General features: G+C 44.4%; 2 protein-coding genes across 2 annotated transcripts in view; one reads left to right on the top strand and one right to left on the bottom strand.

Moving 5' to 3' along the window:
- vgf (VGF nerve growth factor inducible) overlaps positions 1 to 25,238 on the bottom strand; it is a 150,876-nt gene that overhangs the window by 42,396 nt on the left and 83,242 nt on the right. The gene's annotated exons all lie outside the window — the stretch shown is intronic.
- On the top strand, positions 1,885 to 25,081 carry zanl (zonadhesin, like; the record flags this gene model as incomplete). Its single annotated transcript, XM_084003101.1, has 52 exons — positions 1,885 to 1,900; positions 1,945 to 2,094; positions 2,247 to 2,512; positions 2,681 to 2,765; positions 2,846 to 2,998; positions 3,105 to 3,269; positions 3,366 to 3,463; positions 3,555 to 3,633; positions 3,743 to 4,783; positions 4,903 to 5,093; positions 5,238 to 5,379; positions 5,945 to 6,189; positions 6,744 to 6,892; positions 7,017 to 7,145; positions 7,338 to 7,476; positions 7,674 to 7,815; positions 8,215 to 8,411; positions 8,486 to 8,624; positions 8,785 to 8,901; positions 9,162 to 9,286; positions 10,644 to 10,789; positions 12,311 to 12,454; positions 12,804 to 12,911; positions 13,613 to 13,782; positions 13,924 to 14,126; positions 14,217 to 14,361; positions 14,661 to 14,908; positions 15,237 to 15,414; positions 15,785 to 15,893; positions 15,983 to 16,077; positions 16,175 to 16,351; positions 16,961 to 17,169; positions 17,253 to 17,397; positions 17,488 to 17,585; positions 17,687 to 17,833; positions 18,238 to 18,402; positions 18,487 to 18,614; positions 18,700 to 18,971; positions 19,052 to 19,260; positions 19,704 to 19,848; positions 19,936 to 20,183; positions 20,270 to 20,399; positions 20,490 to 20,685; positions 20,910 to 21,071; positions 21,210 to 21,340; positions 21,903 to 22,105; positions 22,185 to 22,320; positions 22,413 to 22,550; positions 22,788 to 22,881; positions 23,552 to 23,596; positions 23,803 to 23,846; positions 24,650 to 25,081. 52 exons carry the CDS (start codon positions 1,885 to 1,887, stop codon positions 24,703 to 24,705), a joined length of 8,592 nt encoding a protein of 2,863 aa, XP_083859227.1. The 3' UTR covers positions 24,706 to 25,081.

Below are 25,238 nucleotides of genomic sequence, written 5' to 3' on the forward strand. Positions count from 1 at the left end.
TCACACAAAGAGCTATATAATATCTTACATTACAAGTTGGTATGTGTAATATAGTGTTTGATGGGCATCCCCACCCTCTGAACTGCTGAGAGGTCGAAAAGCACAAATACGTACACACACAAGATCAGATACACACCTACAAACTCACACCCAAAGAGAACACACCCTGTTCCTATCGTTAACAGTTACTCATTTACGCAGTTTGCAACATCAAGTAAATGCAACAATTCAGCATCCACGCCACCCACCCAATGCATCCTCCCCCCATCCCATCCGAGCCCTATATAAAACCCTCTACTCTGTCCATATGTCTTCCTCTCCGTGTTAGTCATGGACACGTTAAAGTTTCTAATTCTGCTCTTATGGATGTGTGGAGGTCAGGCACAGCAAAGGTGAGTCAATTCCCCGAAAATATCACATCTGACATGACAAATCTCTTTCATAAAATATAAAACATATGTATGTATATTAAATATTTTTTGATATACATACATCATATACATGTTAAAGAAGCTCACTCAGTTAAAATGTTGAAATCTAGATTGAAAACCCACCACCATCATTATTTTATAGCCAACCATTGCAACCATTCTGCGTTCCTTCACAAACATAGCTTTTTTAATTATTGTTTAATTGTTGCTGGTTTTTCATTGTTTTATTATTACTGTTTTAATGTGACTTTAAATACATCGATTTGAAAATTTGATATACATAATTTATGATTTTGTCAAACCAGCACATCTCGAAAGCAGATGTCAATTTAAAACGATACAAAACGTAACACATTTCCAAACTTGTGATACATCTTTCAATAATTCATTTTCTGCCAATTCACCAATCAATGACATTGCTAATTATTCAAATCTGGTCTTGTCATTGCACATTTCATCCAGAAGAGTTGTCTGGTATTTACACCCAGAATTATTTAAAATGCTGGATAAGAACCTCAGTTTCTCTACCAGCTTGTTTTACTATCCACATCAGAATGATTGATTTTAATTATTTTAAAATGCAAAAGTGCTACAATTTTATTTTTTTTTTCTTATCCTGTTAATCACATTTCTGAGATTGCAGAACCTCTGGGTCGGGTACTGCTGTTCTTGTCAGTGGGGATTATCCCTATAACAACAGTGTCTCAATCATAGTGACTTTATGGGGATTTTATTGTACTCAATGATATTTTTTTGACACTATCCTAACATTGCTGGCAGTGTCATTCCACACGGCCTGCAGTGCTCTCGTACACTTATGATGTTTGTTTTGATAAATTGAACTAACCCGACAGGGAACCATTCAGTGTTGCTAATTGTTGCTTTTTAAATTATAAAGGGAAACATGCTGTTTTTAACCAAACGTTAAATTTGAATCTGCTCCTGTGCTTTTTTCTCGTTTACAGCCTGCAGACAACACACAGAGATGGTAGGTTGGTTTGAATTATTTGCAAGACATTTTGTGTACCTTTAACCTAAATTAGAAGACACGTATAAACTGGATGGCATGCTGCAACAGAGATGAGACAGTAGCACGGCATGTGACTCCACCACACTGTCCTTGGCATGGATGTGGACTTTACTTCTTTACAGCTCCTTATCTTCACAATCCATAACCAACAAACACTTAAGCACGGTGCAGACGTGTTAACACAGGCCAAGATACCAGTGATGTGTGGGCTGATCCGAAATAAGCGGGTGTCACCCGAATTTAAGTCAAAGTCTTTTTGGCCACAGTGGCATCACGGAGCCGGAAGTTGTAGTAACAGTTTGGCTGCCATGAAGACTGGCTTCAAAGCACTGCCCTCTTCTTGCGCTTTTCATGTTAAAAATGGCAGAATGTTGATCGTTAATATTCTCTTAAAAAGACACAACAATTGAATAGGAATAAGTAATGGCTGATGTTCTTTGTAAGGTGGAAATTGATTTCTCCTTCTGTTTTGTGTTTCCCCAGCACCAGTGCTGACCTCCTGTGACTTTAACCAGGACAGTGAACCATTCTGCAGGTTCAGTCAGGACAACACCGACAACGGTGACTGGACGCGACACAAAGGTCCGACCCCGACACCTGGCACTGGCCCCGATGGAGATTACCCCAATAAAGGTCAGTCCTGAATGCACGGCTTATTTAAAATACTTCATTTATGCACGATAACCAATAGTTGTATCCGGGCCAATATTTGGATTAATTAGGAGTCCTTGAAAGGAAACACTGAATTTTGATACATATCTTCTTGTGTCTCAATTCATCTGCAGAGGGCTACTATATCTACCATGAGTGTGACAATGTGGCAAATGGACAGTCAGTCCGTCTGCTGAGCCCTGTCGTCTCATCATCGGCAGCTCAGATCTGTGTCCAGTTCCGATACTACATGTACGGCTCAGAAAGCAGCAATGTGTTAAGGGTTCTGGCCAAGAGAGCCAGCAGTGAGGTGGAGGTCTGGAAGAAGACGGGTATCCAGAGTCGATCCTGGCTGCTGGGCTCTGTCACCGTATCCAAATCCAGGAGTCAGACAATCACTGTGAGTGTTAGCAGGTCACTGTACAATAGATGTTGTTCGACCCAGCAAAAATGTGAATGTAAAGTGAGGACTGAACTGAAATCAAGTCATCTGCAAAGTTAGTTTAACAGTACAGCTGTTATTATATTATTATCATGTGGGGTGATAACGTGTCCTCCGTGTCTACAGATTGCATTTGAGGCTCAGAGAGGCATGACTCCTTCCTGTGACACAGCTCTGGACAACATCGTCATCACTGAGGGAGCATGTCCCTGTGCGTTAACACACAAATACACACACCACCGAACAAAGACAAATTGCTATATCATTGATCGTCCAATGTTTTGTTTATAGCTTGTGAAACTGGCTGCGATTTTGACACCATTGGTGAGCTTTGTGGGTGGACGAGTCACATTAATCAGCCTGACATGTTCGGCTTTGATCAATGGACTGGGCCAACGGAAACTGAAGGCACCGGGCCTGATGACGACTTCTCCAAACCTGGATGTAAGTGGTTCCTCTGTTCTGCTTAGTCTCACACATTTTCAACATACATAGACACATATTTTCATGTCCACTTGAAAATGATTTATTATGTCTTTTCTGTATGTAGTGGGCGCCTACATGTTAATGGATTCTTACGAGGCTATCCCTGGAGTCAAGTCCCAGATCAGAAGTCCTGTAACCCCCTCTTCTGGATGTCTGGACCTCACCTTCCACTACTACCTGTACGGCACCAGCACCACCATGGAACTCAGCGTCCACACCATCACCACGGGTAAAAAGGCTGCATTTATTGTAATGTCCTTACCGACAGGAACACACACAGCATGAAAATGTTTGTTTCAAATTAATTTGTTTTTCTCTTTACCAGGTGGAAGCCTTGGACCTGCTCTCTTCACTGTCAAGGGTAATCAGGGTCAGGGCTGGAAGCCTGCAGAGGTCCGCTACTTGGGATCTGCTGCCATTCAGGTAAATACTAAAACTATGAGTCTCTGTATGTGTGAATGTGAATGTGCATAGGTGTACGTTAACTTTCTTGTCACATGTATTTATATTTCAGTTTGTGATTGTGGGTACCTATGGAGAAACTCATCAAACAGATATTGCTGTTGATGCTGTGTGTGTCATGGTCTGCAGAGGTGAGAAACTCACAAGTTGGAATTCAAGTTACTCTCTGCATCATAAATACTTACATGCTGTGTAAATGGCATGTGGTTTCATGAGAAATCATTTATTTTTCATTTATAGCTCAGCCAACAACCCCTGTACCACCGGTAACAACTCCCAGACCGACTACGCCCAAACCAACAACCCCTGTACCACCGGTAACAACTCCCAGGCCGACTACGCCCAAACCAACAACCCCTGTACCACCGGTAACCACTCCCAGACCAACTACGCCCAAACCAACAACCCCTGTACCACCGGTAACAACTCCCAGACCAACTACGCCCAAACCAACAACCCCTGTACCACCAGTAACAACTCCCAGACCAACTACGCCCAAACCAACAACCCCTGTACCACCGGTAACAACTCCCAGACCGACTACGCCCAAACCAACAACCCCTGTACCACCAGTAACAACTCCCAGACCAACTACGCCCAAACCAACAACCCCTGTACCACCAGTAACAACTCCCAGACCAACTACGCCCAAACCAACAACCCCTGTACCACCAGTAACAACTCCCAGACCAACTACACCAAATCCGACAACTCCCAGACCGACTACGCCCAAACCAACAACTCCTGGACCAAGCACACCTAAACCATCAACTCCAGGCCCGACTACACCCAAACCAACAACTCCTGCTCCAAGCACGCCTAAACCATCAACTCCAGGCCCGACTACGCCAAAACCAACAACTCCTGGACCAAGCACACCCAAACCATCAACTCCAGTCCCGACTACACCCAAACCAACAACTCCTGGGCCAAGCACACCAAGACCATCAACTCCAGTCCCGACTACGCCAAAACCAACAACTCCTGGGCCAAGCACACCAAGACCATCAACTCCAGTCCCGACTACCCCCAAACCAACAACTCCTGGACCAAGCACACCTAAACCATCAACTCCAGTCCCGACTACGCCAAAACCAACAACTCCTGGACCAAGCACACCTAAGCCAACAACTCCTAGACCCACTACACCTAAACCAACAACTCCTGGACCAAGCACACCTAAGCCAACAACTCATGGACCAACTACACCAAGGCCATCAACTCCTAGACCAACTACACCTAAACCAACAACTGCTGGACCAACAACAGCCAAGCCACCAAGTATGACGTTCACTCCTGGAAGTTCATTTTATTTAATACGTAATTTAATTGTTCTTTTCATTCTTACATTTATTTTCTCAATTTTTAATCTACCAATTTATTTTCTTTCTGCCCTACAGAATGCCCTCCTGATGCAGAGTATATTGACTGTGGTCCAGCTTGTATCCCCACCTGTATGGAACCTTCCACCAACTGTTCTGGCTCCTGTATCAGTGGCTGCTTCTGCAAACCAGGATTTGTCTTCAAGGGACGCCGCTGTGTGCCATTGGAGAAATGTGGCTGTCTGGACGACCACAATAACTATTATGAGGTCAGATGTCCGCCTTAATACACCCATGTGCATACATTCCTGTTAAGTAGAAATATATAATAGTAAGACAGTAAATGAAGGTTGTACTATGTAGTTCTTGTGACACATCCTACCAATATTGATGTTTGCTCAATTTTGTTTTAGCCTGGCGAGATTATATTCGGGGATGGCTGCTCACAGCTGTGTCGCTGTGTGGGGAACTACACTCTGGATTGTGTTGATAACTCCTGTGACCCCACTGAAGAGTGTCGTGATGTTAATGGTGTTGCAGGCTGTTATCCTAAAGGTAATCGTCAAGGAATTAGTACATTCAAGTGATCTCCAAAATGTCATGCAACCACATCTGAGGGCAAAACTGTTTTGAACTCTTCCTAACGGCCACGCACAAAGGCGAAATCTCTGTCTTCGAAGAAAATACCAACACAGGATAATTGTACAAATGGAGGTACCGGTGTGCAAACCTTCCTCAAACTTAGTTGTACACATAAAAATGTACAGCTACAGCCATACTTGTTCTGATGTAAGCTACTGGGCTTATGGTGGCTAATGTTGGAATACTTTAGTTACTGCTATTACTCAGTCCGTTTGCTGACTTTATGACTCTACTTGTGCTACATTGTAGCATTCCTGTATCGTTTATTGTGACCACAGTGCTGTTCAGAAAGGGGTTTTCCTTGAAATTGACCATCTGATATAAGCTAATTTGGTCCCAAGTGACCTGTTGCCACCACCTTCAGTCTTATATATAGAGACTTGAGTTTAGTTAGTTCTTAATCTTTATATCACTGGTTAGACCAGTGAAACATATTTGTTAAGAAATAACTGCTAACATCCAGTTTTTCATACCTTAGGTACATCCACATGCATAGCATCTGGTGACCCCCACTACACCACCTTTGACAAACGCAAGTACAACTTCATGGGCAACTGCAGCTACTTGATGTCTGGACCATGCAACGAAACGTCTCTGCCACACTTTGAGGTCCATGCTGACAATGAAAATCGCTTCAATAGACCCACCATCTCCTACTTGAAGGCCGTACATGTATATGTACATATGGTGAAGATCTCCATCCTCAAAGGTGGCACTGTGCAGGTAAGAAATGGGGGGAGGAACTGGTCTCCTAAAAATGTCTTTCCCATAGAGTGAAATTGCATTATCAATGTAACAAATTTTCACACCGATTCTGTATTTTTTATGTATCACAAATATGTTTCTAATTAAAGTCTCATGGTGGGTGGATGAGTCCAACAAACACAGGACTTTCACCCAGGAGGCCGCCGTTTGTGCAGTCATTTAAATAACGACACAAGTCAAACTATGTTTTTCTAAAAAGAAGCAAGTAATTGTGTTGTGTTTTAGTTTAGTTTTATTTCAATTTAGGAAACGTGCAGCTGGGTAACGTTTCCCTTAAAATATAATTGAGAATGCCCTTTAGCTGCATCGGAATGTAATGTTATAGGAGACAGTGTTGCAGGGTGCCAACTATCATACTATTGTCATATCTATGTCATCTGCATGGGCTGAAATCATGTGCAATCTCTGCAGAAAATGAAAAATGATTTTTTTTCCCCAGTTACTAATGTTATTGTAACATTAAAGTATAACATTCTATGTGATGACTCATGTTATCTGCTTTCCCCACACAGGTGAATGGGACCAAAGTAAACCTGCCGGTGACTCCGGCCCCCGGTGTCTCCGTGTTCAAGTCTGGAATGCACTACACTGTGTCCATGAACTTTGGTGTGACCGTTCGTTATGACGGAAACCACTTCATGGACATCAAAGTGATCAAAGAGTGAGCGAAGACTGAACAGTTATAAAGTATATTCTAGACATGGTAGACAAGCAGAGAGACGTAGCTGTTGTTGCTTTTTCACTTCCACAAATCACTAACTTGCAGATGTTTTTGTGATCTGCAGCTATCAGGACAAGCTTTGTGGACTGTGTGGAGATTACGATGGAAATGCCAAAGACGACTTCCGTAAACCAGACGGATTATTGACCACCAACCCCAATGAGTTTGGACACAGCTGGAACACTGATCCAGAGTGAGTAGCATATATTCATATTTCTCCAAACAAGGCACATACAAATACTTTATTTGATTACATAATGCAATTGTTGGTTCTCCATACTAAACAAATGGGTACAGACCAATGACCGCTTAGTTTTAATTACTGGGGACAAAAACTAACCCACACAGAGACAGAGCTTCTCTCACTGACTGTGTGTGTTGACAGATGTAATAAGAAACCCAACACAACCATCCCTGAGTGTGATGACGGAGAGCAGGATCTGTATGAGAGCTCTGGATACTGCGGCATTCTGCTGGACAAAAAAGGTCCCTTCGCTGTGTGCCACCCTAAAGTCAACCCAAATGTAAGTCTCTCACACACACACACACACACACACACACACACGAAGCAGTTCCCTGTTTTGATGTTGGCGAGCATTTTTAGCATGCAATAAAATACAAGAACTACAATGGCTCCTAAAATATGACAGAAAAGACAAGATAAGACATTGTAACTAAACAAACTGTGTGTGTGTGTGTGTGTGTGTGTGTGTGTGTTCAGAATTACTTCCGGGACTGTGTGTTTGACCTGTGTGAGCTGGACGGCGCCAAGCCCATTCTGTGTGAAGCCATAGAAGCCTACGTCAACGAATGCCAGGACCGCGGGGTGAACATCGGACCCTGGAGGAATGAAACCTTCTGCCGTGAGTGTCGGGGAAAGAAATATATGGAGGGAAACGATCGGTGGATGGAGGGATGTAGGGAGGTAGAGTAGGGAACTTCTGTCCGTCCATACCATGATCTCAGGAACATACATGTAATTTCTTGATCAAAAGTCAAGGTTACTGTGACCAAATTCACAGTGTGATGCCAATTTGGACTTACTTTTAGGGACCAATCCCAGCAAGATCTTAAAAGAAATGTAAGAGAGCTCTAGATGTGTTTTATAGGATTATTTATCATTAGGTAGATATTTGGTGAGGGGAGAGATGTTTTGGGAAAGCTGATAACAATATGCTAATTGTCAATTCACAAAAAAACAGATATGTTCAACTGACTACATTTGCAATGTGAAAAATGTAGATTTGCGTCCTCCCCTCTAGCTCTGAGCTGCCCCCCCAACAGCCACTACGAGCCCTGTGCGGACCCCTGTCAGCAGACGTGCACCGGGAAGCCCCCCTCTTGCGGCGGGCCCTGCACCGAGACCTGCGTGTGTGACCCTGGCTACGTCCTGAGTGCCGGCAAGTGCGTCAAGAAGAACTCCTGCGGCTGCAAGCACACCAACGGCCAGTATTACGAGGTAGAGTGAAGTGAGGACATCTCTGCATCGTGACTTAAAGCTGCCAGCATAGTTCAAATGTGTGTCTGTTTCAGCCTGGAGACGAGTTCTACGTGGAGGACTGTAATCTGAAGTGCAGGTGTGACGCTCCTTTCGTGACCTGCGTGGCCTCTGAATGCCCCCCGTTGCACGAGTGTAAGCACCAGGGCGGAGAGCTGGGCTGCTATCCCACCGGTACGTTTACACCCACCGCTTACAGTAGCAGCAGAAACATGTTACTCAATTGTATTGAAGGCTGAAATCATAAAAAATGGTAGCAAACCACATCTCCTGGAAGCACGTTATTTGGACTCCATGTTGTGGGGTTGTCTCTCTCTCTCTCTCTCTCTCTCAGGCTCTCAGGACTGCATCGTGTCCGGAGATCCTCACTACAACACGTTTGACAAGAAGTTCTACAGCTTCATGGGAACATGCACCTACACGCTGGCCAGAACCTGCAAGAACAACACAGGTGGGTTCTTCAGGACCTTTAGAAGGGCTGTTTCATTCCCACTGCAGCTGAACACTGAGAGGGAAGACGTCACATCCAGTTGCAACCACATTTAGATGACACGTGCATGCTGTCCATAGTAGTCAGCCAACTCTTTGCACAGTTAATCCTATAGTTTAAAGACATTTTCTATGAGAATCATTTTTTTATGTTGGTTTTTAGACACACAACGTGCTACATTAATATCAGTAATAATAAGTGAATGAATGCTCCCTGTGCAGGTCCGTGGTTCTCGGTGGAAGGGAAGAATGAGGAGAGAGGCGTGGCCGGTGTGTCCTACCTGAGGAAACTCTACGTCACTGTGGACGGCGTCACCGTGACCCTGATGAAGGCCAGGAGAACGCTGGTCAGTATGGACGCCGTGCACAGCAGCACACACTGTATTCTACATCTACAAACGGACTTTGATGAGCCGCTAGTATCACAACACATGACTGGGCACGACGTGAATATACAAGTGACGCACACGCACCAGCTGTATCACTCGCTCTATTTATCTTAATCTTCTGGTTTAGTGGAATTACAACCCAAAGCCTGTCCATTGTTGTCTTCACCTTTTTATTATCCTTGACTTTTATCTCTTTTTAATGCCGTAATCCCAGAAGTCCGTCCACACTCTTCCTCCTGCTTCAGAGATCAAACAGGTTTTTCTCAGCATCAATACTCAGATTTAAAACCCTGTGCTCTGGGTTTTTACAAGGCGGCAAGCTCCAGTTCTGAGTGACGCCATGCTGACGTGCCTTCAACTTGCATTCACTCTATTGTCCATGAGGGGGCAACTCCTCTAGTCTGATTACATGGAATGTAATCTATAGTTTCAAGTCTTCATTTAGTAAATTATGGTCCATTTAGAGTCAAATAGAGAACAAAGCAGGGAATGCTTTGGGGCGGGGCTACCTGGTGATTGACAGGTTGCTTCCACAGTCAAGATACCGCACTACCAATGCAATTAGCTTAGAAGACGACTTGAACACTTAGCTGTGAAGTTCACCTTGAATTATGAAGCTAAGTTTGTTAACAGCTTCCCACCAGAATCCAGATTGAGCCAGATTGCTGCTTGTGTAGTTTGTAGTTTTATTTTGGCACAGGTGAATAAACACAATAATGTCAACCTCCACAGCCAGCTCTCATTAAATGCAGCTCAGCCTACACTGAAACACGATGAAACCAAACACATCAGGCTTGCTGCTAGTCAGATAGCCACACCACCGGGATTAGCCACGAGCTAATAACGAACTAATAACGGCTAACAAGCTAACAAAGTTACACAGTAACTTGCTACACATATCTTCACCCAACATCATCACAGAACATTAGCTAGTGTTTTCGGGGGGTTATCTCCACATGTATGGCACATAAAACACACATTTACCCATAAAAAGTAAAGTATTTTGGCGGAGTTTAGCACAAATCAACCTACCACGAGTCCAGAGACAGCAGTGACGGACACGGGCTCGCATGCGAGGCATTCAAGTACACAAAAGAAAATAAGAAATCTCCGCGGTAACTAATACATCACAGTAAAACAATAAATAAGACAATAAATAACTTAATTAGAAACAGGTACCGTACGTTTGAAACAATAAATTAAAACCTATTAATTCTGTTTCACCAAAATGCCAAACTCGAGCCTTGAAAACCGTAGTCCACAAACGGTGTGTTTAATCGTCTCCATGTTGTTTTTTCTACCTCCCCTCCTGCAGGTGAACGGACGCCGAGTGTCCCTCCCTCACTCCCCCTCTCCGCTCATCTCCCTCAGCCTCGCCGGTCAGTACATCACCCTGCGGACGCCCTTCGGCCTCCAGGTGCGCTGGGATGGAACCCATTACGCCCAGATCTCAGTGCCCAGGTTGGTAATTAAATGCAACAATCAAGAGGTCGACCCGCCACTCGTTGGTTGCTTTTGTTCATGTGGTATTTCTATTAGTCATTTCTATTGGAAAATTCTTACACATATACATTAAAATAGAGCCCATACATGTGTCCATCATTTTCCATCTTTCCATGGATAATTATGGTAGAAATGAGACACATTCTCACTCCTAACTCACCAACAACCACCACTCGGTCGGTGGCCCGAAGCTTCAAACTATGATGTATCCCTCTAGTGTCTGTTTGGACATGAACGTCTCCATTTCCACTCTTTTCCATTGTCTTTTAAAATTAAACTTCCAGGATATGTTTAGTTAGTTGTAAGGTTTACTTGGTTCAATTTAGGCAACAAACTACAAAAAAAAAAAAAAACGTTTGTTACGACACAAACAGCATACTCCTGAGTGAAAGCCCCGTGTATGTTTAAGCCATCCAATTTATGTGGATAGTTTTACTCTTTATACTGTGACAAAGCTCTGACCATCTTATAATGATGTGGATGGGTTTAGTTTTTAGTTAAAATGCTGATATGTTTAAGTTTTAGTGACCCCTTGCCTATAAAAATTACCTATAAAAATTGCCTCTACAGTATATTTGTTTTATAAGTGTGAAAAAAAAAGTTTTTCAATACACAAAATATTTACTCATCATAGGGTTTCCAAAGTAAACAGAGTTCAGTCATCGAGCCTGTTTTGCAAACAAAAATGTGATTTGCAATCACCGCACGGTCGACTCCTTCAGAGTCAGCAACACCTACATGCAGTTACTTTTGATTATAATATCTTCCACCTAATTGATGGTGCATTACTCCCTCATGTGGTGGGAGTATCACCAAAACAAACATCAACAAAAATGGCTCCCACAGTGCTATTTAATGAGCTGGGAGTGATAGCAGGACGCTGTAATGGCCAATATCATTACCACCAAGGAAACAAGGAGAATTAACATAACTCACATTCTAACATAGTGTCACAAACTAACTCAATGCAGTTTTAGGATACTTAAAACAACCTGAAACTGAGTGGATAATCTTCATGTCAACAATCAGACAAAATGTGGAAACATGTTAAAATAATTTTGCACAATGACATTTTATGTAAAAGTAAGTATTACGGCGGCACATGAACACACCCTGAAAGACAGAATGATATGAGCTGGGTGCAGCAAATAGTATACGATGCTATAAACTGCAGTAAATCACAGGTTAATCTGTAGGCATATCTCATTAAAACTGCCTAAGAAAACAGCTGTAACCAAGATGTGGATTAAAGGTCACGCAGATCTGCTATTTCTAATAAATCCTCCCAACAGTCTTAATACGTTGCTTATGTATCCTCTATTGATGCCTTGATTCATAATATCAGATGAAGGGATTTCTGCATTCTCTCCCTTTGTTTCTAGAAATCTTAAAGGGTCAAACACTGGTTGACCCTTTAAGTCTCCTTAAGACATTCCTCTTCATCTCTTAATCCCGTCTTCTTTGTCACCGTCCCGTCAGCTCCTACTACGACCAGATGTGTGGCCTCTGCGGCGACTACGACGGCAACCCGGGCAACGACTTCACCAAACCAGATGGCGCTCTGGTCGGAAATGTCAACGACTTCGGGAACAGCTGGCAGACCGAAGAGGATGAGGATGACTCGTGAGTTTGCACGCGTTTATTTTAGGAACGGACGATTTAGAGATATCCGGCAAACCCAGGAATGTCACATGTAGTCCAGACATGTGACTAAACCACGTGTGACTGGGTTATTTCAGCTGAGCAATATATGGATTCATACTTGTGCACATTGGGATATTTTGAAGAATTTGAATTACTTTTTCTATAGAATTATTATTATTATTATTATTATTATTATTATTATTATTATTATTATTATTATTATTATTATTATTATTATTATGCAAAAATTGTGAGTTTTGAGAAAATAAATGTTGAAATTCCCGATGGTGAATGAAATGGAATGTGACCCTGTGTTTGCATCGCTCAGGTGTAACCAAGGCACTAAGCCTGACCCCGAATGTGACCCCAAACTGGAGGCTGAGGTGGTGAAACCAGACAAATGTGGCAAAATCAAAGACCCTGCTGGACCCTTCAGGTGAACCTTTTCCTACCAACTGTAAGACAGATAAATGTTCAGAATCTGTATTAAAAAATGGACACGATAGGGCAGTAAAGCTACCATAGGGGACATGTTGTAAGTATTCTTAAATTATTATTCTTCTATTTAGGAACTTTAAAGGGACAGTTCGCTCTAAACAGTCAGTACAGACAGTGTTGGTGTGAGTTGCAGAGTGTTGGAGATATCAACCATAGAGATGTCTGCCTATGAAATAACCCTTTTTTGTTATCAAATTATTCATAATCTTCAGTAATATTTAATTTAACTGTATTGACCTTCAGCAGTTATTTATCCGGCAGGATGGGGGGGGGCAGATAACACTGTGGACAAAGGGTAGTTAGAGGGTGTGACTGTACATACCAGTCTGAGCATTTTCAAATCACAGTTTATTGGTTAAATTTCATCCCTGCTTTACAACTGCAATGATGGTGGGTGCTTTATTTTGAAAAGGTTGCCAATGGTGACCGACCCCGAGAGAGAGATTGTATTATCTCAACACAGATTGTCATTTATCTACTTCAGATTACAGTTATAGCTTATTCTTGGAAAATCACATGAGCGGCATTGGACTCTGACCCTTCAGCACATTTTATATATTTGATTCTATTTTATATATTTGATCTACACACAGGAAGTCCAATAAAAGCATAAACACAGTGTGTTTCCCTCTGTTTCAGGGAGTGCATCGGTGTGGTGAATCCCACCCCGTTCTTCCAGAGCTGTGTGTACGACATGTGTCAGTTTAATGGCCAGCAGCGTGTGCTGTGTGACCAGCTCCAGGCCTACACCGACGCCTGCCAGAGCGCCGGGGCCAAAGTCCACCAGTGGAGGTCTCCAAGCTTCTGTCGTAAGTCTTCAGCATTTTATTTTCTCTGCTTCCTAAAAAGAATCTGATACAAAAGAAAATCCTTTATGAACATCTGGAAGTGGGAAGCAGGTGTCATCGGACCAGAAAAGGCTCTAATATCCCTCCTCTTCCTCCATGCAGCCCTGGCTTGTCCTCCCAACAGCTCCTACTCTCTGTGCGCCAGTTCGTGTCCGGAGACGTGTCTCGGCGTGGTCGGACCCCCCGGCTGTCAGGACGTGTGCGTGGAGGGCTGCGAGTGCAAGCCGGGCTTCATCCTCAGCAACGACAAGTGTGTCTCGCTGAGAGACTGTGGCTGCGTGGACACCAGCGGGACATACCACCCTGTAGGACACTTAACTCACACTTAAATGTAAATGTCTTCTCTGTACATGCATCTGCCTGCTCAGTGTATAACTTGTGTGTGTGTTTGTCAGGTGGATGATGACTGGTACTTGGAGGGTTGTGAGCAGAAGTGTGTGTGTCACAGTGGAGGTTTAATCCAGTGTCACAACAGCAGCTGTAAACCGACTACTGAGAGCTGCCAGCTACACGACGGAGATTATGAGTGTCGTCCTCTGGGTATGTTTGACACACACACACACACACACACACACACATTTTGAAGTATCGCCTTAAGAAAGACACGTACATTTGATAAAAACTTCCTTAACTGCACATAAAAGTTTGTTATGCTTTTACCGCATCAGTTCTGCTCGAGTGAAAATGTAACTCACATGACTGATCAGCTGTTTTCTGCTGTGAATGTGTGAATGCTTGGCTTCAAAACACGACTGATACTAGCCGACATAAAAGACCGGTTCAAATGAACAAAGATGAAAAAATACTGTATTGTGACACGTCATCTAAACTTGTCCCAGGAAACGGTATCTGCTCGGTGTCCGGCGACCCCCACTACAACACCTTTGACAAGCAAAACCACAATTACATGGGCGCCTGCTCCTACACCCTGACCAAACCCTGCAACGCCTCCTCCCGCTTGCCGTACTTCACCGTGGACACCCAGAACGAGCACAGAGGAAGCAATAGGAAGGTTTCCTATGTCCGGGCTGTGGTGGTCAACGTGGACGGCATGACCTTCATCCTCGGCAAGGGACGCACAGTCCAGGTTTGTTACCATGGAACCCCAAGTTCACTGCACCGACAGTAAATATGACAGGGAACTAATGCTTTTAATGCATTATCATGAAGACACTATTCTAGAGTCATAACATCAGTTTCCAGTTACATTCAGGCATATTTTGTGACTACAGTGGCCATTTCGAAAACGGTTGCCATGGCGCTCAGGGGCCAAATTTGCTGCGCCTCTTTATCTATATAACAGAAATACAAACATCTGCGCCAAGCGTGATGCTTTTTATCACAAAATGCACAGTTATGAATATTTCAACATAGCTGTCTGTCCATCATGAGAATTAAACATGTTTGCTCTTCAGGTCAACGGGACCGTGGTCGTCCCGCCCGTCACCTCCATCAGCGGAGTGAAGATCTACTTCAGCGGCAAGTTTGTTGTCCTGGAAACGTCCTTCGGTCTGAGGGTGCGTTTCGATGGCAACCATCACGCCGACGTCACCGTGCCGACCTCCTACAACGGCCTGCTGTGTGGCATGTGTGGTAAGAATCTGGTTTATTCCCTTTGGTGTGTAAATGTAAAAAACAGACACAAGAAACCAAAAAGAAAATTATAGTACAAATATTTTAAAATATTATTTTCAGATTCTAAACTTCACAATGCACCATTAGAAGAGGAAAGTTCTAGGCAGTGTGCAAACATATTCTAGGGATGTGCAAAGTTTCACAGCATTAAGAATAAAACAAATACTCCAAATAGATATGCGTTAATATACAACACATTATATTGCATGTGTTATACAGCCTCTTCCACTTTGTTCACATCAATGTACAGCAGTTCTCCGACACACAACTACCAGTCCAACCAACATGCTCCAAAAACGAACCCTGAATGTATTTTTTCATGTTGCAGGAAATTTCAATGGAAACTCCAAAGACGACAACTTGAAGCCAGACAACACACCGGCCGCTAACACCAACGAGCTGGGAGACAGCTGGCTGGTTCCTGACCCACGGCCGGAGTGAGACACATCACACAGTGCATGAACACACAAGGTCGTTACTACATTATTACACAACATCAATCATCACTCTATTCTCTCTTCTCCAGCTGCACCAACGGTGGAGGACAGGAAGACTGTGATAAAAAGGTGGAGGAGGAGGCCAAGAAGCCCACCAGCTGCGGCATGATCACAGACCCTAATGGTATGACACACACACACACACACACACACACTTCATGGAGTAAATGGAAACTCATTTAGTAGCCGTTCTCCATCCCCGTGTGTTTCATCTCTCTCAGGTATCTTTAAGCCCTGCCACGCCGCCGTGCCCCCGCAGCCGTACTTTGAAAACTGCGTGTACGACCTGTGTGCCACCGGAGGTCAGACCGTGGCTCTGTGCCAGGCCATCGAAAGCTACGCCGACATGTGTGCTGCTGCAGGAGTCCCCATCGCATGGAGGAACAACACCTTCTGTCGTAAGTCTTTTGGGGATGAAATAGGGACGAAATGCACGTCCCCATCATGCAAATCATTACATTTAGGATGATGAGTTGGTTTAAGGTTAGGATTAGGCTGAAGCTGAATTAGTATGACAGTCATCCCACCACAGACAGCCCCCTTTAAACACTAGTGAATTTTTTTCCTCCAACATGTATGACTTTATAAGAGATTTTTTTTGCTGCTTTCATCTCAGATAATATATTTTTTAGATTTTTTTTGTTTTTGTGTTGTTTTGTTATACCTATAATGACCTAATATGCTGTTAGGCATATATAGGCTTATTTTAAGAAAACCTCTCCTTTAGGTCAGGAAACACAGGATCTACATCCTCCTCAAGTTGTTGCTCAAGCATTTCAGACGCTCCAGCTGACTGATTTCAGTTCAGCGATTTTTAACAGCAAGATTTGAGTTTGACCTTCACTACATATAGTGAATGGATATCCTGCCTCTTGTTATTTAGTGTTTGGACTAGGATTTTAAATCCTTACCAACATTTACAGTTTTAAGTGTGAGAAAAAAACCCACCATTGTGCAAACACAAATGCATTAAACCTCTGTTTTGCACGCGTCCCCCTCCCCTCCAGCCCTGAAGTGCCCCCCGGGCAGCCATTACAACCCGTGCGGCCCCGCCTGCAGCCAGCCCAGCTGTCAGAACCCGGCGGGCCCCGGCGGCTCCTGCAACCACCCCTGTGTGGAGGGATGCGTGTGCAACCCCGGCCTCATCCTCAGCGGAGACAAGTGCGTCCCGCTCAGCGAGTGTGGCTGCACCGATGGAGACGGACTCTACAGACCTGTAAGGGTGACCAGGTGGAGGCTTTTTATTCTAAAATGTGTTTGTGGATGAATAACTCACGTGCACTGTGTGTGTGTGTGAAGGTGGGAGACACTTGGTTCACAGAGACCGACTGCTCAGAGCGCTGCAGGTGTAACGGCAACGGCAACGTCACCTGCGAGCCGTGGCGGTGCAGCCCTGCACAGGAGTGTAAGGTGGTGGAGGGAGTACTGGACTGCCACTCCACAGGTAAACCAGCCATGGGTAGCATTTGTAGCTTTGTTCATCATTTCTCTGTCTTCTGATCTGTACTTCACTAAGCCTCGTTTGGCTCCTCAGGTAAAGGAGTGTGTCACGTGGCTGGAGATCCTCACTACTACACCTTTGATGGTTTGATGCACACGTTCATGGGCACCTGCACTTACACCCTGGTGGAGGTACGGGGGGGTTTGGAGTTCTTTGCAAGTCAACGCTGCATCACCTGCTGTGCAGTGAGTCTGCTGGAAATCATTCTTAAACTTTTTTGTTTGAATCCCAGGTGTGTAACGCCACCAAGGTAACTCCCTTCAAGATCGTGGCGAAAAACGAGGAGCGTGGTCAACCGGAGGCCTCCTATGTCCGCTCCGTCAAAGTCTACCTGCCTCACGGTACCGTGGTGGAACTGCAGAAGAGTCGCAGAGTTCTGGTAAGGGAAGGTTTTCTTGACTTAGAGAAAAAAAAAAGCATTCACAGTCTGATCTAAATAGTTTCGTCTCCCATGTTTATGACAAAAAAAAGGTTTCGCCAGGATAATCTTTGTAAGTTGAAGGATTACTTGCATCATTACCCCATGTTCTAAAAAAGCATTCAAAACCATAACGCTGGGAGGAATTTCATTGGATCACATCATTTCAGGTTGATAGATTGTTGTCATGATATTAATGGTTGAATTTGGTTGGTACTAGCTTTTTTTCCAGGAAGCATTTATTGTTTATTGCACTCTATATTTCGCACTCTATACCCAAGGTACATTAATTAATTAAGTAATTGTGGGACACAGCATATTTAAATGATCAGTGGCTGATTGATTGTTTGGGATCTTGTTCCCAGCTGAATGGACGGCGGGTCCGAACCCCAGTTTCCATTGACGTGGTGGGCGCCAAGGTGATAACCAGCGGCTCCTACAGTCTACTGGACACAAACTTTGGTCTGCAGGTGAAGTTTGACGGAGTCCATCACCTGGAGATCACCGTTCCTGGAGAGTACTTCAACAAGGTGTGAAGACATGCAAGCCCTATAGTCGGACAGTCAAAGAGCTTGAAGCCTGTGATAAACCTGTTTCATCCCCCTCCTCTCCAGCTGTGCGGCATGTGTGGGAACTACAACCACAACTCCACTGATGATAACCTGATGCCCAACAAGAAACCAGCCAAGGATGTGATCCAACTGGGGAACAGCTGGAAATCAGATGGAGACAGCGATCCTGGGTTAGTCCATCACATGTGGTTTACTGGCATAAATAATGAAATTATCACGGATGAATGTTAATTACTTTGACTTCCTCCCCTCCAGCTGTCAGCCAGACACTCGCCCCGACGTCCACCCCGACTGCACCGCCGAAGAGGAGCAGCAGTTCGAGGCCCAGTGTGCCGGCGTCATCCTCTCCGACCGCTTCAAGCCCTGCCACTCTCTGGTTCCCCCGGAGGCCTTCTTGGGCAACTGCGTCTACGACATGTGCGAGTACGACGGCATGCAGGCGACGCTCTGCGACAACGTGGAGGCGTACGCTCAGGCGTGTCACAGCGCCGGCGTCACCATCAGCTGGAGGAACAACACCTTCTGTCGTAAGTTCACACCGGTCACACCGACTCAATAAAGACTCCAGCTGTACTTTGTCGTACTCAATCGTCTCCCCTCCCTCCAGCCGTGCCCTGCCCTCCTAACAGCCACTACTCGGACTGCACCGCCCCCTGCCCCCCCACCTGCTCCGACCTGTTCCCCATGGTCTGCCACCTCCCTCCCACCACCTGCGTGGAGGGCTGCCAGTGCGACGCCGGCTACGTCCTCAGCGACAACAAGTGTGTTCTTCTCGCCAAATGTGGCTGCCTGGATTCGGATGGAGAGTACCACGATGTGAGTGAAGCACAGGATGTCTTATAAAATATCAAATTAATGCACCTTTGTCTCCTTGTATTTGTTTTGTGTCAATGTATTTTTGGTTTATTTGTCATTTTGTCTGGTTGTTTTGCCCCTCTTTGTAGACACTTTGTCTCTTTGTAGTTTTCATAATCAGTGTTTTTGCTGCTTTTTTCACATCTTCGCTGTTGTTTTGATCTCTTCGTAGTCTTTTTTAGTGTTTTGTAGTCCTTTTAAGTTTGATGGGAGTCTCTTCCTGGTTGGTCTCTTTATAGGACACTTTTTAAGTCATGGCCAGGGTCGCCCCTGATTCTTTGGGGCCCGTAGGCCGGTAGAGTAATCCATGCATTAGCAAATAAAGGAAAGGTTGTTACACAGAGCGATGTATCTGTGTGTATAAATGTAAATCACTCTGTGTGTGTGTGTGTGTGTGTGTGTAGGTGGGAGACTCGTGGCTGACGGATAAATGCACCGACTCCTGTACCTGTAACCTCGGTGGCCAAATCACATGTAAGGACCACAGCTGTAACTCCAACTCAGTGTGTTCCCTGGACAAATACGGAGACCTCTACTGCCAACCCACCAGTGAGTCCAGCTTTCAACCTGAAAACATACCATTTGTTTTTTTTGTTCATAACCCATTTTCACCATTTAATTTCTATCCTCATGTAGAGTTCGACCGGTGCAGCATCTCTGGGGACCCCCACTACAGAACATTCGATGGTTTCACCCATCACTTCCAGGGCCCCTACACCTACGTGCTGGCGCAGGGCCACAACCTGCAGAACTCCCTGACGCCCCTGGTGGTGAGGGGGAAGAACATCAGACGTGGGGGGAACAGGAGGGTGTCGTTCCTGGATCAGATTTACATCGATGTATACGGCGTGAACGTCCGCTTCCTGCAGGGCATGAACATCCTGGTGAGTAGTTTGTCTTTAGTCTGATTAAAGCGTTCGTTGCTTGGAGTGATGAGCAGCGAAGTGAAATCACATCGTGTCCCCTCCAGGTGAACGGGGAGCGGGTTGCAGCTCCCCTCAGTCCAGTTGATGGTTTGACCATCAAGAGGACCTCCAAGGTGCTCCAGCTCACCACCGACTTCGGACTCACGGTCCGCTTCGATGGCAGCATTCGCGGCGGTAAGAGAAGGAGAAACCTCCGTCCTCCCCATCTGACGTCGACCTGTTTGTGAATCCATTCATTCATCCGTCTCCCCGTTTGTGTATCAGAGGTCATCCTGCCCAGCACCTACAAGAACTCTGTCAGAGGATTGTGTGGAAACTACGACGGCATCACCCGAAACGAGTACATGCAGCCGGACGGGACCGTGGTCAGGAACCTGAACACGTTCGGAGAGAGCTGGAGGGTCAGCGAGCGACAGGCGGACGGACTGAAGATCTTTAACCTTCCTCACACGGTCCACAGGTAGGATCACGACCCGGGTCACAGCTTCAGCTGGAAATACACTTTGTATAGACCTTGATGGTTGTGATCAGAAACAGTGTCCATGAGGGTGGAGATTTATTCTGGACATTAAAAGCACCTTGGTCACATGATACGTGGGGGTTTATGGGAGGAGATCATAACACACTGGCACAGCAACTTTAATTATTTATCTTTCCTCTGTCATTCCATCCGTCTGTGTCCAGGCGAGAGGTGGAGACGGATCCAGATTCAGGATTTGAGACATCGGACTGCTCTCAGTCTCAGCTCAAAGACTACAACGGTCTGGCTCAGTGTGGAGCGATGTCCGACTCCAAGGGCCCGTTTGCTGCCTGTCACGCCGCCCTGCAGCCCAAAGCCTACCAGGAGTGAGTCTTCTGGTTGTGTTCTTACAGTTTCAATTTGTGCATAAATTCTCACAATTCTAAATATGTCTTTTGTGTGAGCTGGCTTCCTTTGATGATGGTGTGTGTGTGTGTGTGTGTGTGTGTGTGTGCGTCCCTCAGTGACTGTGTGTTTGACCTGTGTGCTGAGGATGGCAGTGCGGCGCTGCGCTGTGCCAGCTATGAAGCGTACGCTGCAGCCTGTCAGGAGGCCGGAGTCAGACTGGGAGCCTGGCGACAGCAGCTGGGATGTGGTGAGACGCTGAACACACACAGAGTCACACTGCATTCACATCATAAGGGAATAACAGGAATGATTCTCAGTGGCTGTTAGAATGAGGACTACAGAAGAACACAGGGGACTTGTTGAAATTATAATGTAAACTTGAGAAAGTACTAATTATTCATAGGACTTATATGGTGCTTTTTTGGATACTCAAAGATGCTTTTGCCATAGCATTACATATTCCATACATATATATGTTCCTTTGAGTGAAACATTAGTGGGTATGACTTTAAATATTAAATGTTGGTCATAGAATGCCCAAACGAGAAAATGAAAATACAAGTTGGATTATTGCATTTTCATTACTCAAACCATACAAATGTGGAAAATTATAATTTTGTGGAACTTTATTTTCATTTTTGCATAAGCCAAAAGAAGCCATAAGTCCCTTATGGGCTTCCATAGCTGCCATCCACATTCCATAAACAAAGTACCATGATGGTAGTGATGGTGGTTGGTTTAAATCTGTATACAAACGTAACCAAATTGCAAGTGATCTATATGAGACATGGTTCTCTCTCTCTCCCCAGTCCTCTCCTGTGTTGCCAACAGCACCTATTCCTCCTGCATGTCACCCTGCCCCGCCTCCTGCGCCGACCTCGCGGCCCCCTCCGACTGCGACGCCACGTCCTGCGTGGAGGGCTGCCAGTGCGCCGCCGGCTTCGTGATGAGCGAGGGCCTCTGCGTGCCGTACACGCAGTGCGGCTGCACCTTCCTCAACCGATACTACGCGGTGAGTGGAGCGACCGTGTGAGTGTGTCACTGTGTGACGAGCCACCGTCTCACCTCCTTTCCCTGCATGCGTCCCACAGCTGACGGAGAAGTTTGTGACGGAGGACTGCTCCCAGAGCTGTGAATGCACCGCCACCGGCGCCGTGTGCCGACCCCAGGCCTGCGGCCACGGTGACGTCTGCACCATCTACGACTTCCAGCGGGGCTGCTACAGAGGTGCGTGCTTGTGCATGGACATCCACTACATATCATTCCAGTGTCAACCCCACCCACTGATGGTGACCCCCATATGTGTTGTGTTGCTGCAGCGAGTCCCTGCCTCAGTTACCCGTGTCTGAACGGAGGGAAGTGTGCGGAGGGCAGCAACAACACCTACACCTGCCAGTGTGCTGAGGGCTTCCAAGGCTCTAACTGTGAGGTGGAGATAACAGAGAGCGGAGGACTGGGTATGGATGTTCACTCTTCAGGGGATATGAAAAGCTCCATCACACTGATAACTATATGAGTTCTGACTGAAGGGAAGGGGGCAGGCTTCACCTGCACATCTGCTGCAGATTGAAGAATCCTGTTTCTGCTAGTAAAAGAAAAGTTAGGAATGATAAAAAAATAAATCCGAAGACTTTTCGATTTCATCTGAACAAGAGTAAATCTTTGGGTTTTGATTTAATTGCCGTTTGTTACAGAAACCAAGTGGATTATCCTGATCGCCGTCCTGGTCGCAGTGGCCGTCATCGCCATTGTGACCTCCATTGTATGCGTTTGCCGACGAAACACCAAGTAAGTCTCAGCTTGTTCTGTGCCACGCAAATATCAAAGCATTCGCATGTAGAAGGATGAGGAAGAGGAGGAGGGCCAAATGTGTTTGAGTTTGGAGAAAAAGTCAGAGTTTAATGTTAGAATTCTGTTTTTAATCTCAGTTTATTGTTAGAATGAAGTTTGAGAGTCAGAATTCTGAGTTTAATGACAGAATAAAGTCTCAATTACATATTTAATGTCAGATTAAAGTCAGAATCATGAGAATAAAGTCAGAATTGATAGATTCAGAACATCTGAGTAGTTTTTAGTTTTTATTCTTAGAATTTGAATTCCAAGAATAAAGTCAGAATTTTAAGATTCATTTCAGATTAAAGTCAGACTTTTGAGAATAAAGTCAGAATTGTAAAAAAAAAATTCAGAATAAAAGGCGTTAAATCGAAGTATAATTTCAGAATAAATTCTTACTCAGAATCCTGATTTCAAATCAGAATTCAAATACATTTTTCAACATGTATCGCATAAATCATCTGTGTGTATCAGTGTGTATGTCAGTGTGTGTGTGTGTGCCATGACTGCTGACTGACTGACTCTGACATTGGTGTCCCAGCCTGAGGACACCGCTGTCCTCTACCAAACACGGACTAAATCCCGTCTTATCAGGGTCCAGATAAAAGTTTCATTTTCATTGCAGGTCAGAAGTTTATGTTATTCAGAAGCAGCAGTCATCTCACAGTGGGTGAGAGAAAATTACAGTGTCATCACCTTCTTTTTGGGGAATTTCTGGGAGCATGCTGCATCAGCACTGGGAAAGGGAGGGTGTGATTCACTGACTGCCTTCACTCTACCTTCAACTGTCGAGAAAAGCCTCTGGACTCTTTCCTGCAGGCACTAAAGCCTCATCGATCACGGTCACTGCCTCACCTCGCTGCTTTCTCTCCACAGGAAACACAAGTTGGACGAGAAAAAACTCAGCATGATATCAACAGGTAAGAATTCTCATTATTGTTCCCGGGGGAAATAAAACTCAAACACATCTTGGTCTCAGTTCACCACTTCCATGCTGACTCATCAGGAAATTAACTGTTGCAGTAAAAGCATTTCTTTTTTTACACAGCCATTATTTGTTCCCTTGTACGTAGTTTGATTAAACGTCATTTAAATAAAAGTTAATTCCCAGTGTCATAAAGTGTAATTTCAAGCATTTTCTTTTTACCTGGATCCTGTTTTCCTTGTTTGTTTGTTTTAAATTGGTCGCGTTGATGGAGAACGCTGTAATCATATCAGGCAACACCTCGACCTCATTGTACGTTTACTAAAAGGGTTTGTTTTTTCAATGACAGACTCCCATTGTTATTATTAAATGTCTGACACTGTTATGGAAACAATCCTAGAGAGGGTTATTTCACTTGATCCGGTCTCATTTAATACTGGATCAATTAAAAACAATTGTCATCCCAATTAATCACCTTAGACACAAATATGGGGGAATGTGTTGAAAAAAAAAATGTTGAATATGCCTCAGTAAACTAAATAGAATTTATATGTATGATTTATAAATGGACCCCATAATAGTAGTGTGAGTCAATATTTATAGTATAAAACAGGCAACACACTATAAATGTGTGCTTTATTTTAAGGATCCATAATCTCAGCACCTGTGTACTTGTGGTGTTAATTAGTGGGAAAATAAAAAGTAATCAGTTATTTCTCATCAGAAATACATTCCTTGAAAGTTTAGTCTCCACTTGTGTTGGTGCAACTCCTGATGTCTCTCCTTTTCCTCTTTCAGGTGTTCCTTATACAAACATAGACGAGGAAAGAAAGAATAAAGATACAACTATGTGAAGAACCTGAACGTCACACGGTCTCAGCAGAAGAATACAACTCTGTCAGAAATGAAGTCTCCTGAGAGTTGTGAATATTATAGATATTGTTCATATGCCCGTGTTTCTTAACTTATGCTTTTGAAGATGTAATTTTAGTGCATTTAATTAACAGAAAAGTGGAAATCTCTCTGTGCCTTTAAGTGTAAATGTATTTATGGAATGAAATGCTTGTTTGTCAAAACGTTAAAAAGGTGTTTTCATTCTTACAGAGATTTTGACCATTTAAACTCCATCTGGCAAGTCTTATATTTTCTATCACAGACACCAGAACATTTTCATCTCCCCTTTAAATTCCTCTCAAGCCCAATAAGAGCTCATAAACCAGAACTGCTTGTAACGAGAAAGTGAATTCCAGTGAAAGCCAGAGAGCCAACTGGAGGTGTTGACCCTCCGGACACACACACACACTGATCAGGGATCTGCAGCTCCCTTATGTAACCTCTGACTGATTGCAGTCAGCTGAGGGAGATCATCACAGGTGCACCCTCAGCT

The sequence above is a fragment of the Eutrigla gurnardus genome, assembly GCF_963514095.1.
Source record: "Eutrigla gurnardus genome assembly, chromosome: 23".
Lineage (NCBI taxonomy): Eukaryota > Metazoa > Chordata > Actinopteri > Perciformes > Triglidae > Eutrigla > Eutrigla gurnardus.